We start from the raw sequence: 18,144 nt of genomic DNA, 5'->3' as shown, positions 1-18,144 counted from the left end.
GAGGGAAGAGATATGGGGACATATGTATATGTATAACTGATACTCTTAGTTATAAAGCAGAAACTAACATACCATTGTAAAGCAATTATACTCTAATAAAGATGTTTTAAAGAAATTTTGACAAAAATCATCTACATTGGAAAAAAAGAATGAGTTTATATTGATTTGATATTTTGTTACTATTGGAGATTGAGTGAAATGTTTACATTCACTTTTGTTTGTTATTAAACCAAAGCATACATTATTTTTCATCATAAATTTTTTTTGGCCGCGAGCACTTGCAGGATCTTAGTTTCCCAACCAGTGATTGAACATGGGCCCTTGGTAGTAAAAGCACAGAGTCCTAACCACTAGACCGCCCCGGAATTGCCCTCATCATAACTTTTATGAAATCTTTCTTTTGTCAGATTATCCGAACCCAAAATTTACTTTTTATTGCTTTACTTTAAGTGAAAGTGACAGCTTTGAGTTAGGTCACTTGTTCTTAAGACCCCTTTAGTGCTACTTTAGGAGTACATAATAACTTAATGGTAAAGAATCTTACTGCATACGCTGGAATGAATTTATTTAAAATACGGTATTAAGAACTTTACCTTATTTTTCTTTTTACTTTTACAGTAAGGCAAAAGAGAATGAAAGAAGTAGATAATCTTGAAAGTATAAAGGAAGAATGGTGAGTTAATTTATGCATTTTCTTTGTTATTAATGCCTTTGTTACCGTCTTTCTCTGTTTTTACATTTCACTGACTTAGTTTTCATTATGATTGTCTGTTAAATACCTAATAGTAATGTACTTTAAAGTTTTTTTTTCCATAGCTGCATTAAATGGATTTTAGTCAAGTTATAAATCTTTTTGTGATTAATTTTAAGTGTTAAATTTCTCTCTGCCCACATATTCTTTCTGTTATTTAAGAGGAAAATTAAAGTAACTATTTATTACTTCATTTGCCTCTTGTGTTATACTATCTTGAAGTCATAGTGGAAATATAAGGGCTTTGGAATCAGATAAACCTAGGTTTGAATCCCATTTCTGTCTTAACATTACTTCTCTGGCATTTGAGCAACTTAGGTAGATTCTTTGAGCTTCAGTATCTCATCTAAAAAGGAGGTTGGGCTTCCCTGGTGGCCCAGTGGTTGAGAGTCTGCCTGCCAATGCAGGGGACACGGGTTCGTGCCCCGGTCTGGGAAGATCCCACATGCCGTGGAGCGGCTGGGCCCGTGAGCCATGGCCGCTGAACCTGCGCATCCGGAGCCTGTGCTCCGTGGCAGGAGAGGCCACAACGGTGAGAGACTGGCGTACTGCAAAAAAAAATAAAATAAAATAAGAAATAAAAAGGAGGAGGTGTACATAGGTACCTGAAAGGTTTTTATAAGAATTAGATAGCCAATTTAAAGCACTGAGCATCGTATTAGCATATAGCAGGCACCCAATAAATGGTAGATGCAAAGTCTGTCGTTCTTATTAATACAAAATTCTTTATTCTCACTTCTCTGAAGTGGAATATTTATTTTTGTATTATGTTCTTTGTTTTAAATACTTGAAAAGGTAAATATCTTTCATTCATAGTCCATTTAAGGAGACAGGTAAGTATTTACAAATACTTTGTGAACACTTTCTATACCGAACAAATATTATTTATTATTTTTTCAGTAGAGTACTTACTGTTTTATATAAATATCTGATACTAACTATATAATTGTGAGGTTATGTCAGGAGCCCCTAAGACTGCCTCCAGATGTGATGATTTGCTTAGAGGATTCACAGGATTCAGCCAATAGTCATACTAATGACTAAGCTTTATTGCAATGAAAAGATACTTTGCAAGAGGGTGAAGTCCAGGGGAAACCAGGCATAAGCTTCTAAGAGTCCTTGCCCAGTGGAGCCACCAGGACACACACTTAATTCCTCCAGTAATAAGTTATATAGCACGTGTGAGATGTTGTCTACCAGGGAAGTTCATTGGAAATGAGCCTAGGGTTTATACTGGGGACTAGGCACATATTAAAATTCCATACTCTCATGAGAAAAGTAAAAAGGATAGCAACAGTTAGGCCTGCTATGTTAACTCTTTTCTACAGAGAAATAAGTTGAATGGCTTGCTTATTTACTTATTTATTTTTGCCGCACCTTGTGGCTTGCAGAACTTCCCCAACCAGGGATCCAACCTGTACCCCCTGCAGTGGAAGCACGGAGTTTTAACCACTGGGCCACCACAGAAGCCCCAGTTGAATGACTAATTTTTTAAAAATTTTTTGTTTATTAATTTTTGGCTGTGTTGCGTCTTCATTGCTGCGCGTGGGCTTTCTCTAGTTGCAGTGAGCGGGGGCTACTCGTTGTTGCGGTGTGCAGGCTTCTCATTGCGGTGGCTTCTCTTGTTGCAGAGCACGGGCTCTACATGTGTGGGCTTCAGTAGTCGTGGCTCACAGGCTCTAGAGCGCAGGCTCAGTAGTTGTGGCGCCCGGGCTTAGTTGCTCCACAGCATATGAGATCTTCCCAGACCAGGGCTCAAACCCGTGTCTTCTGCATTGGCAGGCAGATTCTTAACCACTGAGCCACCAGGGAAGCCTTGAGTGACTGATTTTAAAGAGTAAGATTAACTTAGGACTTCTAACAGTTTTGTGGAGATGTAATTCACATACCATATAACTCATCCATTTAAAGTATACAATTCAGGGACTTCCCTGGTGGCACAGTGGTTAAGAATCCGCCTGCCAATGCAAGGGGACAGGGGTTTGATCCCTGGTCCGGGAAGATCCCACGTGCCGCAGAACACCTAAGCCCGTGTGCCACAACTACTGAGCCTGCACTCTAGTGCCCTTGAGCCACAACTACTGAGCCCACGTGCTGCAACTACTGAAGCCTGCACGCCTAGAGCCTGTGCTCTGCAACAAGAGAAGCCACCGCAAGGAGAAGCCTGCGCACTGCAACGCAGAGTAGCCCCCGCTTGCAGCAACGAAGATGCAATGCAGCCAAAAAAAAAAAGTATACAATTAAGTGGGTTTTAGTACATTCATAGAGTTGTGAAACCATTACCACAGTCAGTTTTATAACATTTACATCACCCAAAGAGAAACCCCATACCTATTAGCAGTCATACCCCATTCTCCTGTGCCTTACGCCTGACAACCAATGATACACTCTCTGTCTCTATAGATTTGTCTCTATAGGTTTGCTTATTCTGGGCATTTCATATATGTGGAATCATAGAATATGGGGTCTTTTGTGACTGGCTTCTTTCATTTAGCATAATGTTTTCAAGCTTTATAATGTTATAATATGTATCAATACTTTGAATTTAAATAATTAGTAAGGGGCTTCCCTGGTAATGCAGGGGTTAAGAATTTGCCTGCCAGTGCAGGGGACACAGGTTCAAGCCCTGGTCGGGGAAAATCCCACATGCCACAGAGCAGCTAAGCCTGTGCACCACAACTACTGAGCCTGCGCTCTAGAGCCTGTGAGCCACAGCTACTGAGCCCAAGCGCCACAGCTACTGAAGCCCACACGCCTAGAGCTTGTGCTCCGCAACAAGAGAAGCCACCACAGTGAGAAGCCTGTGCACCGCAACAAAGAGTAGCACCCACTCGCTGCAACTAGAGAACGCCTGCATGCAACAACGAAGACCCAGTGCAGCCAAAAATAAAATAAATAAAATTTAAAAATAATAATAGGGGATTCCCTGGTGGCACAGTGGTTAAGAATCTGCCTGCCAATGCAGGGGACACGGGTTTGAGTCCTGGTCCAGGAAGATCCCACATGCCGAGGAGCAACTAAGTCCGTGCACCACAACTACTGAGTCTGTGCTCTACAGCCCGCGAGCCACAGCTACCGAGCCCGCGTGCCGCAGCCACTGAAGCCCACGCGCCTAGAGCCCATGCTCTGCAGCAAGAGAAGCCACTGCAATGAGAAGCCTGTGCACCACAACGGAGAGTAGCCCCCACTCACCACAACTAGAGAAAGCCCGTGCTCAGCAACGAAGACCCAACGCAGCCAAAAATAAATAATAAATAAATAAATAAATTGAAAAAGAGTAGGGGCATTAGAAGCCTGAGTTCAGTTTCCAGCTCTGCCTACCAATAGCTTTGTCATCTTTGGCAAATTGCTTAAGCTTTTTCTTTACCTAGTAAATGAGGATAAAAACCATATGTGCTAGGGAGGGTGGGAGGGAGGGAGACGCAAGAGGGAAGAGATATGGGAACATATGTATATGTATAACTGATTCACTTTGTTATAAAGCAGAAACTAACACACCATTGTAAAGCAATTATACTCCAATAAAGATGTTAAAAAAACACAAACAAACCAATACGTGCCTTTTAGGTCACTGTGAAGATTGAAAGAGTAAACACATTGAAAGCGCTTAGAAAAGTTCCTAACATGTATTAATAAATGCTTAATAAATATTAGCTATTAAGAGAGGCTTTATAATGTATCATGGCTAGGAGCATAGACTTGGAAGACAGATTAACAGGGTTTGAATTCTGTTTCTGCCACTTACTAGCTGTGTAATCTCTAACATGTAACTTAACCTCTTTGTGACTCATTTTCCTTATCTATAAAATGTGGATAAAAATATCTGCCTTGCAGATCCTGGCACAGTGTAAGCACTATAAAAGTGTTGATTCTCATCTGAGAAATCTGAGAAATTATCTCTCAGTACATTTATGAATTTTCTATGTGACTTTAGAAAAGATCAACCAGAAACCATCCTTTTATCAAACAAACTCTTAGGTAATATTTCTTATATGACAAAATATAAGCACACATACACATACAAAAACAGTAGATGGGGTGGGCAAAATGGAGGAAGGTGGTCAAAAGGTACAAACTTCCAGTTATAAAATAAATAAGTCATGGGATATAATGTACATCATGGAGACTTTAGTTAATAACACTGTACTGCACATCTGAAAGTTGCCAAGAGAGTAAATCTTGAAAGTTCTTATCACAAGGAAAAAATTCTGTAACTATGCATGGTGATGGATGTTAACAATTAACTAGACATTGTGATTATTTTTCAGTACATACAAGCATTGAATTATTATATTGTATATCTGAAACTAAAATAATGTTGTATGTCAGTTGTACCTCAATTTAAAAAGAAAGAAAGGAAAAAAAAAACCCAGTAGAGTATTAAACCACTACAGATGAAAGTCTTGAGTGGGAAATTTCATTCTGAAGTGTGCAAAGGAGCAAAACTATGATTATGACTGTTCCTCACACCTTACTACCTTTAGTTTCAAGAGTGCTTTGTGTTACCAAAAAGTACATAGTAACCCCCTTTAAAGCCATTTTGAGAGCTTTACAAAGAACACGTTGTTTTTTTACTCTGGACCAGTGGTTTTCAACCTGGTGCAGTTTTGCCCATCCCACCCCCAGAGGCCATCTGGCGTTGTCTAAAGATGTTTTTTATTATTATAACGCTGGGGGGTTGGGGGATGTCCATGCTACTGGCGTCTAGTGGTTAACGGCCACAGGTGCTGCTAAACTTCCTACAGTGTACAGGACAGCCTGCCCAACAAAGAATTAACCCTCCCCAAATATCAATGGACTGAAGTTGAGAAAACCCTGCTCTGGACCGCAAGTGTTAATGACTTGCCGAGGCCACTTATCTACTATGTTAATTCAGAAGAGAGTCTCAACTGCAGGCGTGGAGGTAGCGTGTCAGCTCTAGATCCTTTAACTAGAACAATTTGTGTAAATTTTTAGAGAATTAGTGGTTAATAGTGCTTATTTTTCTTTTTTTTGTGTGTGTATAGGGTTTGTGAAACAGGATCTGACCACCAACCTCTTAGTGATAATCAACAAAGAAATTGTGAATATTTTGTTGACAGCCTTTTTGAGGAAGCTCAGAAGGTTGGTGCCAAATGTTTGTCTCCCACTGAACAAAAGAAACAGGTAAGTGTCCATAAATTTTTTCTTTCCCAGTGCTTCTCAAAATATGGCCCTTTAGAGGTCAAAACTGTTTTCATAATAATAGTAAGATATTATTTTTTTCACTCTGTTGAGTTTGCACTGATACTGCAAAAGCGATGGTAGGCAAAACTGGCACCTTAGGAGGAATTGAGGTAGTGACACTACTCTGTACACTGTATTCTTTCCTTGAACTTGCAGGGGGAAAAAACACTCGTTTCAATTAAAGATTTCCTTGATGAAGCAGTAAAATTTACACATTTCATTAAATCCCAACTCTTTAATACACATCTTACAAATATTCTATGTGATAAAATATGAAGTGTATGTAAAACATTTCTACAGTATACAGAAGTATCTTAAGGAAAAGTACCATTGCTTGAGATACAAGCTGAACAGTCTGCTTTTTCATGGTGTACTGTTTTTACATGAAAGTGATTTACAGACAACTAGTGATTCAGTCTTGGATATTCTGCAGACATTTTCTCAAAATGTATGAAGTAAGTCTGACACTTCAAGGGAAACAACTTACAGTATTTGTTGCAAATGATAAGATATGATTTTATCAACTTTTTTACATGAAAGTAAGAATTTTGATAATCTGCCATCATGCACTTGACAGCTTCCCAAAACTTAAAAGATATTTCTGATAGGATTATTGTCATATTAATAAATGTACCTTTAAGTTTCAGATTCCATGTTCAGATTCTCAACTAAATTTTTTTTTGAATAAATTTATTTATTTTTTATTTATTTATTTTTGGTTGCGTTGGGTCTTCGTTGTTGCATGTGGGCTTTCTCTAGTTGCGGCGAGCGAGGGCTACTCTTCGTTGCAGTGTGCATACTTCTCATTGCGATGGCTTCTCTTGTTGCGGAGCACAGGCTCTAGGCGCGCAGTCTTCAGTAGTTGTGGCACATGGGCTCAGTAGCTGTGGCTTGCAGGCTCTAGAGTGCAGGCTCTGTAGTTGTGGCACACGGGCTTAGTTTCTCCGCGGCATGTGGGATCTTCCCAGACCAGGGATCGAACCTGTGTCCCCTGCATTGGCAGGCGAATTCTTAACCACTGTGCTACCAGGGAAGTCCCTCAACTTTTTTTTTTTTAAATTGAAGTACAGTTGATTTAAAATGTTGTGTTAGGAAATTCCCTGGCTGTCCAGTAGTTAGGACTCTGAACTTTCCCTGCTGAGGGCACAGGTTCAGTCCCTCACTGGGGAGCTAAGATCCCACAAGCCACGCAGCGTGGCCAAAAAAAGAAAAAAGTTGTGTTAGTTTCAGATGTACAGTAAAGTGATTCAGTTTTTTTTATATATATATAATATATATAACGTACATAAAATATATATATGATATATATAATATAAAATATGTGTAATATATATTCTTTTTCATTATAGGTTATTATGAGTTAGTGAATATAAGTTCCCTGTGCTATGCAGGAGGCCCTTGTTGTTTATCTGTTTTATATGTAGTAGTGTTTATCTGTTAATCCCAAGCTCCTAATTTATCCCTCACCCCACCTTTCCCCTTCAGTAGCCATAAGTTTGTTTTCTATATCTATGAGTCTGTTTCTGTTTTGTAAATATATTCACTTGTATCAGTTTTTTAGATTCTACATATGTGTTACCGTGTGATGTTTTCAACTAACTTTTTTTTTTTTTTTTGGCAATACGCGGGCCTCTCACTGTTGTGGCCTCTCCCGTTGCGGAGCACAGGCTCCAGACGCGCAGGCGCAGTGGCCATGGCTCACGGGCCTAGCCGCTCCGTGGCATGTGGGATCTTCCCAGACCGGGGCACGAACCTGTGTCCCCTGCATCAGCAGGCGGACTCTCAACCACTGCGCCACCAGGGAAGCCCTCAACTAACTTTTGAGATACTACTACTTACTACATTTTGATGTAGTATCTTGGAAAAGCTATTAAAATGCTTTTTGCAACTATGTATCTGTTTGAGGCTTGATTTTTTTTTTTTTTAATGTACTTCAATCAAAATGCCATATCACAGCAGACTGAAGGCAGCAGCAATTATGAGAATCTAGCTGGCTTTTCGAAGTCAGACATTAAAGAGATCCCTTTACTCTAATTTGCCTTTTATTTATTTATTTTTTTTATTATTATTTTTTTTGCGATATGCGGGCCTCTCACTGTTGTGGCCTCTCCCGTTGCGGAGCACAGGCTCCGGACACGCAGGCCCAGCAGCCATGGCTCACGGGCCCAGCCGCTCCGCGGCATGTGGGATCTTCCCGGACCCGGGCACCAATAATGGATCTCTTGGACTGAGTCTCTTATTATTTCTCCTGTTTTCCACCTCTTCGTTGTTTTGTTCTATTTTAATTGTAATATTTCTTCAACCTTATATTCAATCCTTTTATTTAATTTCCATTTTAAGTTTCTAAGAGCTCTTTTGCTCACTGAATATTCCCTCCTACTCCCTTTCAAACATCCTCTCTTATATAAGTGTATTAATTATCATTTTTGGATTTTTGTGTTTAAGTTTCTTCTGTTTTCCTCAGTGTCTTTTTTTTTTTTTTTTTTGGGCGCATGCAGCTTGTGGGATAGTTCCCTGACCAGGGATTGAACCCTGGGCCCTCAGCAGTGAAAGTACCGGTCCTAACCACTGGACTGCTAGGGAATTCCCCTCCTCAGTATCTTTATGTGCTCTTTTCCTATTTGTTCTGTTCTCATTCTTTTCTTTTCTTTTTTTTAAATTAATTTTTATTGGATTATAGTTGATTTACAATGTTGTATTAGTTTCTGCTGTACAGCGAAGTGAATCAGTTACACATATACATATATCCACTCTTTTTTAGATTCTTTTCCTGTATAGGTTATTACAGAGTATTGAGTAGAATTCCCTGTGCTATACTGTAGGTCCTTATTAGTTGTCTGTTTTATATATGTGTTACTCCCAATCTCCCAATTTATCCCTCCCTGCCACTTTCCCCCTTGGTAACCATAAGTTTGTTTCCTACATCTGTGACTCTATTTCTGTTTTGTAAGTAAGTTCATTTGTACAATTTTTTTAGTTCTCATTCTTTTCTGTGAGTACCATGAGAGCAGAGTCTTGGCAGTTTGGTTATAGGTAAAAAAAAAGAGGTAATATAGTATAGTGGTTAAGAGTATGGATTCCAACCCCAGCTCCACCCTTACTGACTGTGTAATATTGGGCAATTTAATTGATCTGTGTTTCTAATTTCCCATCTATAAAAAGGATAATAATAATAATACCCATCTTCTGTAGATTTTAGGGATTAAATAAATATATGTAGGGAAAGTACTTTAAACAGTGTTTGGTACATGTAAGTGTACACACAAGTGCTCTCTCAGGTAAGTACATAGACAGACAGATAGATAGGCAGGCAGGCTAATAATATATGCTATCATTATTGTGACTGTTTTCCCTAACATCTTAATGGGGTGTCTGTTACGTATTAGGCACTCAATAAACATATGCTGAATGAATAAATGCTAGAGACAAGGGAAGGCCTCTAATAGTCTATTTTCTTAAATGGATTTTTCAGTCCTTCTGTGTTCAGCCTGAAGCATCCCTGCATTCTACTGTATTTCTGAACCTTTCTATATTTCTACAGTGACTTCTTTGATTGAATGAGTGAATAAATAATGTTCTTAGGAGATGATCAACAAGATGTTGAGAGATTAAATATTGATAACAGTAACACTGATAGTTTATATTTGAAGGAATAGCCATTAATTACTCATAGTTTTTTTTTCCCCCTTTATTATTCTTAATGTTCAAAGTCTAATGTTCAAGTCATTTCAAAGTTCTTCTCTAACTGTTGAGAAGTCTGTTCTGGCCAGAAAGCTTTAGTGTCCTCTAAGACAGGGCACAGAATATTTTTGCAAATGACCTCTCTTAAAGAAAATTATTAATGAATTATTTTAAAATATTATTCATTGTTAACCATATTTTATGTGTACATTGTAATTTTTGATATTTTACATTTGAAGCTTGCTGTTAAGAATGGTATATTTAAAAAATTTGTAGCTGTGTGTGGTGATGGACGTTTACACTTATTCTGTAATCATTTTGCAATAGATATATGTATCAAACCATTATGTTGTATACCTAAGACTAATACAATGTTATGTCAGTTATATCTCTATTTTAAAGAAAAGATTGATATATAAAATATACACTGATAGAAGAAAGTTTCAAGGGACTTTTAGTTTATTAGTACATTTCATTTATTACATGATGCATTTTGTTTCTTACTGCTTTGCAGGCAGATGTAAGTATAAAATTATGGAAAAATGGATTCACAGTCAATGATGATTTCAGAAGTTATTCTGATGGTGCAAGTCAACAGTTTCTGAACTCCATCAAAAAAGGGTAAGCAATCTTTGTAAATAGAGGGATATTTTATTTATTTATTTATTTTAAATTTATTTATTTTTGGCTGTGTTGGGTCTTCATTGCTGCCCACGGGCTTTCTCTAGTTGTGGAGAGTGGGGGCTACTCTTTGTTGCGGTGCGTGGGCTTCTCATTGCGGTAGCTTCTCTTGTTGTGGAGCACAGGCTCTAGGCTCGTGGGCTTCGATAGTTGTGGCACGTGGGCTCAGTAGTTGTGGCTTGAGGCTAAAGCGCAGGCTGAGTAGTCGTGGCGCAAGGGCTTAGTTGCTCCACAGCATGTGGGATCTTCCCGGACCAGGGCTCGAACCCGTGTCCCCTGCATTGGCAGGCGAATTCTTAACCACTGCACCACCAGGGAAGTCCAAGGAGGATATTTTAGATATATTTCATTTAGAAGATTCCTTTTAATGTTGTTCACATGTTCCTATGCATTCAAAGACACTTTTTCTTTTATAAATTCAGATTTTTTCATAAGGTGAGTTTTCTTAAAAGAACCACAGCTGTAATTTTGAAGGGTCAGGAATTTGAATTCTGACCAACCAAAATCTGACTTAAATTAATTCACTTTTTTTTTTTTTTTTTTTTGCGGTACGGGGCCTCTCACTGTTGTGGCCTCTCCCGTTGTGGAGCACAGGCTCTGGACGCGCAGGCTCAGCAGCCATGGCTCACAGGCCTAGCTGCTCTGCGGCATGTGGGATATTCCCGGACCAGGACACAAACCCGTGTCCCCTGAATCAGCAGGCAGACTCTCAACCACTGCGCCACTAGGGAAGCCCTACGTGTCTTTTTTTTTTTTTTTAAACTGCATTGGGTCTTCCTTGCTGTGTGCAGCTTTCTCTAGTTGCGGTGACTGGGGGCTACTCTTTGTTGCGGTGCGTGGGCTTCTCATTGTGGTGGCTTCTCTTGTTGCGGAGCACAAGCTCTAGGCGTGCGGGCTTCAGTAGTTATGGCACGCGGGCCCAGTAGTTTTGGCTCGCGGGTTCTAGAGCTCAGGCTCAGTAGTTGTGGCACGCAGGCTCAGTAGTTGTGGCACACGGGCTCTAGAGCACAGGCTCAGTAGTTGTGGCGCACAGGCTTAGTTGCGCCGCGGCATGTGGGATCTTCCCAGACCAGTGCTTGAACCCGTGTCTTCTGCATTGGCAGGCAGATTCCTAACCACTGTGCCACCAGGGAAGTCCCAATATAATATATATATATATATATATTTTTTTTTTTTAATTTTGACTATCTTGGGACTTCTGTTGTCATGCAGTGGTTAAGAATCCGCCTGCCAGGACTTCCCTGTACTTATTTTGGTCAGTTTTTATTTCAGAAGGGTTGATAGTATTCTACATCTAACCAATTTTTAATATATACATACACATATATAGGTCTCTATGTATGTATATGTACAAGGTATATACAGATTTTAAATGGCTCTATATTATGTAATATAATTAATTTGGAATCTTTTTCAAACTAATACAGAAGTTGCAAGTGTGGTACAAAGAACTTTTCTAAAAGTATTTGAGAGTAAGTTGCTAAAGTAAAGTATTCAGGATGATGAGGCATCAGTTTGTATTTTTATTAAAAAGGAAATATATTTTCCTATGTAACCACAATACAACCATCTATTGATGTATAATATTATTACCGATTATTCCTCAGAATGTATTCAAGTTTCACTTTTTATCTTAATATTATCCTTTATAGCAAAAGCATCCAATTCAGAATTACACATTGCTTGTAAATGTCATGTCTCTTTAGTCTCCTTCAGGAGGGAACAGTTTCTCAGTTTTTGTTTTTGTCTGTTTTTAATGACCTTGACACTTGAAGATTATGGGCCCAAATTATGTAGAATGTCTCTCAATTCAGATTTATCTAATTTCGTCCTCGTGATAAGATTAAATTACACATTATTTGTAGTAATATCACAGAAGTAATGCTATCCTAACTTCAGTAGTAAGTTGTTCTTTGCTTTTCTTTATGGTTTTTTGCTTTTCTTTATAATTTTTTCATTTTATCTGTTTTTTTGAACTCTGTGTAAATGCAATGTGTTTATTTTTTGTGTCTACTCAACTTATTTCTTTGGGATATTCATCCATGTTGTTGCATATAGCTATAGTTGGCATGAATCCCAGAAGCAGTATAAGAAAGATAAATTTGATTATGTAAAATCAAATGCCAAACTGGGAATACTTGTTTCTCGTATATCCTGTAAATGGAATATATACATATTTCTTACAAGTCAGTGAGAAAAAGATAAAAAGAGTATTTTATGTTTGTACCATTTGATCTACTTTATAACAGAATAACAGTGTGCATGTGGTAAAAATGAATGACATATATCCATATACTAACATGAGAAAATTTCTGTGGTATATTGCTTTTTTTTTTTTTAAGCAGTTTGCAAAATACAGAATAGTGTACATAGAATGATACCATCTTTGGAAAAAATATAATTATTATGTGGAATTTTACTGTATAGAGAGAAAATTTAGGAGATACACTGCAAAACTTTTTATTAGAGTGAGAATGGAATTATAAGGACTGTCACTTTGGGGGGAGGGGGCTGTCATTTTCTTTCTTAAGTCTACATGTGTTTACATTTTTTTATGTCTTGTTTTTCTAGAACCAGCATGTAGCTATATTTTCATTTTAAAGAATGAAATAAGAGCTTGATTTTTCTCTATTATTTTAAATACATTTAGTTTTTATTGTATAGAATATATATGCCTCTTATTTCTGTATATTTTTCTATTCTTTTTACATGCACAGTATGTTTTTCAGAGAAAGAAAAAACATATTAGGGGCTTTATCACTTTCTTTCTTTACTTTCCAAGAGAATTACCTTTAGAATTACAGGGAGTTTTTGATAAAGAGGAGGTCGATGTTAAAGTTGAAGATAAGAAAAATGAAGTATGTATGTCAACGAAACCTGTGTTCCAGCCCTTCTCAGGACAGGGTCACAGACTGGGAAGGTGAGTAGGCTCATGATCTGTAATTTCCATAAGCAGAGGTTTGACTAATATTCAGCTTGTCATTATTTTACTATGTAGACCACATATATAGAGTTATCATTTCTCCCATTGGAAATGAGATTTTTCATGTTAACTTTTATGAGAACTTCTAAGTCATATTCACCTTAGTGTAAATTAACATATGCTGGCACTATACTAAAAAGTCATGGTGGCTGTTTTGGTTTTGTCTGATCAAAAGTGCCTGGCTTAAAAAAAAAAAAAAAGTGCCTGGCTTAATGAGGACATTGGGCAAAATTGGGTGGCTAAATCATTTTTTCTCCCTTGCACCCACCACTTGAGTTTTGCTGTTAATGTCACAGAGTACATAGGCTAGCTTTTGGATACAGGGTTCTGTATTATAGTTACCAATGCCTTCAGCATTGTGTTCTCTGATCAGTATCTGAATTTTGAGGTAATAAAAGTGAAATAATGCCTGATAAAGTTAGTATCGGTATCAGAGCCTTTAATTATTGGGTTGGCCAAGAAGTTCGTTCGGGTTTTTCATAAGCTCTTCCAAAAAACCCGAACGACCTTTTTGACCAGCCCAATATTTTCAAACTTTGCAGTATTCATCTTATCTAATTATGCCTGTGGCAGAATATGCAAAGAGGTTAACTATAGGATTGCTTTCATTTTTATGAATTCTCATATATTAATTATCAAGATTGGTAAGTTATATAAATGCATATTCATCCACACATGTAAAAATATCCCAATGTGACTTTCAGAGTGATGAGGGAATACTTTGTTTCCTTTCATTTCCTTTATAACCCAAGGACTGTTCTCTACAGAGAACTTACAATTTCTTTTAGAAATTTTAACCTGGGGAGTAGGTAAAGGTAAAGTCCATAGATCTGTCAGCACTATAAAATTGTTCTGTAAGGCATGATTCAAATACATAAGTATACTCTTCAAGTATACTTACGTAACAGTCCACAAGCTTACAACTTACTTATATGTGCATAATTTTATTAGATTCCTATGATCATCATGTATAATGGATATAACTGATATTAATACCTTTATGTGTTAGGGAACAGCTGTGACTAGCTAAAATCTTCCTAAAAGCTATACTTACTGTAAAGTTTTTATAGTAATGGTTTAATGATAAAGTTCTGCTTAATGAAAAACATGCATCTGACTTGTTGTCTGGATTTTCTTAGTGCTACACCAAAAATTGTTTCTAAAGCGAAGACTATTGAAGTTGAGAATAAAAATAAGTTGTCTACTGTCCCACTAAACAGTCTGGAACCCATCACTAATATACAGATCTGGTTAGCCAATGGGGAAAGGATTGTCCAGAAATTTAACATTTCTCATAGGTGAGTCTTCCATTTCATTATTAGTCTGACTTGTTCCCTAAGTTTTAATTGTATTTCTTCTTTTCAGGTCAGTCAACAGCTATTTTTAAGAACTAAGGATCTTAATAAATAGTTCTCTAAACATAATGTTTCATGACAATGGAAATTCTTGGACATTAATATAGTATTTTCAGTCTGTTTTATGGATTATCATTTCATTAGTTTTCCTGTTTATCTAGATACATAATTTTAAAAGCATTATTTTTAATATGTTTTTAAGTTGATCGTTAGCATTATGTGTGTATTTTTCTGTTAATTGTAGAAAAGGAATGATAATGCAGGAAAGTACTGAAAGAAATTGAAATCAAGTTAAATTCCATTACCCAGAGATAATCACTACTACTAGTTTGATGGATTTTTCCAGTCTTTTATCTCGTCTTAAAATGTTTTTTCATTTTAATTAAAGTAGGAACATATTGTATATAGGTTTCCAAGTCCCTGGGACCTCCTTTAAACTTTTTACATCTTCCCATCATTCTTTGAGCATTTTCTTGTTTATTGGCACAAAATTTTTTTTCAGGTTCGTTCTGTACGTTTTCTAAGAAGCCCTGGTTCTTTTTAGTGGCCAAGGGTATTGAGGATCTGGTTACTAGGTATACTTATTGCCAGCATTCCCAGGCCCTCTGAGTGGAAAGAGCTACAGGTGTCTATACATACATACACATATGCATATATATACACACACTAACACACACATTTACAAATGTATTTCTATATCTTTGCATAGCGAAAACCATTAGTTCACATAGATAGCTCTAATTTCAATCCACCACCACAGGGTTTATTCTAGTTTTCCCCTTTCCATATTTGTAATTAACTTCTTCACTTTCTTCAGTTTAACTTTCTTCAGTGAGAAACCTAGCTCCAGTTACTCTCAATATATTGATTTATTTTTTAAAAATATTTATTTATTTATTGGTTGTGCTGGATCTTAGTTGCGTCAGGCGGGCTCCTTAGTTGCGGCTTGAGGGCTCCTTAGTTGTGGCATGTGAACTCTTAGTTGTGGTATGCATGTGTGATCTAGTTCCCTGACCAGGAATTGAACCTGGGCCCCCTTCATTGGGAGCACAGAGTCTTAACCTCTGTGCCACCAGGAAAGCCCCCAATATATTTATTTACTAATCAGTTCTCCTACATGTAACCAGTCTCCTTCTTCTACTGCTGCCTCCTCCCCAGCCTGGAAACCTCCCTCTTCCTGCTGGGTCTCTTGACATATCACATCATGCCAATGACCTGTTTGCCCTCCTGGGCTCTGGCAGTCAGTGCTGCCTATCCTCCCCTATGAGTGGTCACTTGCCACCTCTTTCTGGTTCTGACACACTGCAGTTGGCCCCTCCTCTGTATGAATGCTCTTTTTATTCTGCTTGAGACAGCCTGCTGTGTACCATCTCTCCTATATTCCTAACCCAACTTGGCTTCTGACACTCTGCACTGAGCACCTCTTCTGTGTGGACACACTCCTAACCCTGCTCATACTGCAACCGTCCCCACCTGCCTCCCTCTACATGGGCGCACTCCTCGTGCTGATCAGACTCTGACACCAGGAAACTGGGCCACTTTCCTGTGCAGATGCCCTCTTCACCCAACCTGGACTCGGATTCCCTGATCTGGGCCACCACAACTCCCTCTCATATCTGGCCTGTATGCCAGTAGGTTCTCATTATTATCTATTTTATACATAGTAGTGTATATATGTCAATCCCACTCTCCCAGTTCGTCTCACCCTACCCTTCCCCCCTTGGTAACCATAAGTTTGTTCTCTACAACTCAGGTTTGTTTCTTTTTAGGGAAATAAACTATTTTAATCCCAACTTCTTTGTCTAGAAAAATACTTCTGGCATTTTCAATAACAAATAGTCACCTACCATTTTTTTTCCCTGAATGACTTGAAGCATTTAAAAACCTTTGACTGGCCAATGGTATTTATTAAGTGATAATTAACCAAGCTTTGTTTTTTAATTGGAATGTTTAGTCCAGTTTTTATAATGTTTTATAATATCCTGAACTAGTTAGGTTTAAGGCTACCATCTTGCTCTTTTTTTTCTCTTTACCTCATGGCTTTTTATTCTTCATTCCTCCTTTCTTGCCTCTTTTTGAGCTTAATGAGTATTATTTTTTATCCTCTCATAGCTTTTTAGATTGGCATTTCTTTATTCTTGTAGTAGTATTGCAGAGATCACAGTGCACATTTTTAATTTTTACTGCACAGTTCCTTTAATCTTTATTGGGTTTTTTTGTATTTATATTCTTTGCCATAAGCTTTAGCCTTTCATTATCCAATTTTTGGTACCCAATAAATACAAGTGACCATTTTCTTGATTTTGTTGGTAACCTGCACAGATTAACAGAGTAGCAATTGGTGAATTTGATTGAATGGGAAAATTCTGTCTTTGGTGATGTCATATTTCATTAATTCTTGTTTGCACATTTTTTCACATTTTAGCATCTCTGAAATGGGGATACATCCTTATAATTTCTTGTTGGCCATATGGCAGTAATGACACAATTGTCTTTGCCTTGGCATCTGCCTCAAAGCATGCAGAACAGGTGTCAGCTCAATGAAAGATCATCCCAGAGACAGTAGTGGAGCACTTTTCAAGGTACTGCTGTATCATCAACACACACGATGATACAGAAGGGAGTATTATATGGAAAAACATGTACATCAATGAACTGAATCAGAAGTGATTTGAAGGATCTGAGTCTGAATAACGTTCAACTGTTAGGAATGACTTAACCATTTTATTCTAATCTTATTATGGAAGTAAGTGATTTGATGAATGTTTGTGTGAAAATTAGTTAAAAGTGCTCTTTCAATAAGTATAAAAATTCTAAGTGTTTAAGAAACTATTTTGTCATAATCTGGATTTTTAAAAATTTTAGTAGTATATAAAATGACAAGTCTTAGAATCAGTGGCATCTCAGGGGGGTTTTTTTGGCCGTGCCACCTGGCTTGCAGGATCTCAGTTCCCTGAGCAGGGATTGAACCTAGGCGATGGCAGTGAAAGCCCAGCATCCTAACCACTAGGCCACCAGGGAACTCCCAGTGGCATCTTAATTTCGATGAACTGTATACGTACTTTCCCTTTCTAAATACACATGCATATACTTACATGAACATAACTTTGAGCTACCTTCAAGATAGCAGTGATTGGGAGGACTTCCCTGGTGGCGCAGTGGTTAAGAATCCACCTGCCAATGCAGGGGACACGGGTTCGAGCTCTGGTCTGGGAAGATCCCACATACCGCGGAGCAACGAAGCCTGTGCACCACAACTACTGAGCCTGCACTCTAGAGCCTGCGAGCCACAACTACTGAGCCCATGTGCCACAACTACTGAAGCCCACACGCCTAGAGCCTGTGCTCTGTAACAAAGACAAGCCACCACAATGAGAAGCACGTGCACTGCAACGAAGAGTAGCTCCCGCTTGCCGCAACTAAAGAAAGCCCGCGTGCAGCAACGAAGATCAAATGCAGCCAAAAATAAATAAATAATTTTTTAAAAA

The 18,144-nt window shown here is 38.1% G+C and overlaps 1 protein-coding gene across 1 annotated transcript in view; it reads left to right on the top strand.

Annotated features, from left to right (window-relative positions):
* Window positions 1–18,144, top strand: part of UBXN2A (UBX domain protein 2A) — a 46,514-nt gene that overhangs the window by 17,583 nt on the left and 10,787 nt on the right. Inside the window, exons 2-6 of the mRNA XM_030858303.3 lie at window positions 619–673; window positions 5,758–5,896; window positions 10,152–10,258; window positions 13,101–13,238; window positions 14,441–14,599. Coding sequence (XP_030714163.1) covers window positions 633–673; window positions 5,758–5,896; window positions 10,152–10,258; window positions 13,101–13,238; window positions 14,441–14,599 — 584 coding nt within the window. The 5' untranslated portion in view covers window positions 619–632. The remainder of the gene's footprint in view (window positions 1–618; window positions 674–5,757; window positions 5,897–10,151; window positions 10,259–13,100; window positions 13,239–14,440; window positions 14,600–18,144) is intronic.

This window comes from Globicephala melas, chromosome 12 (genome assembly GCF_963455315.2).
Source record: "Globicephala melas chromosome 12, mGloMel1.2, whole genome shotgun sequence".
Taxonomy (NCBI): Eukaryota; Metazoa; Chordata; class Mammalia; order Artiodactyla; family Delphinidae; genus Globicephala; species Globicephala melas.
This window is presented reverse-complemented; position numbering and strand designations above follow the sequence as displayed.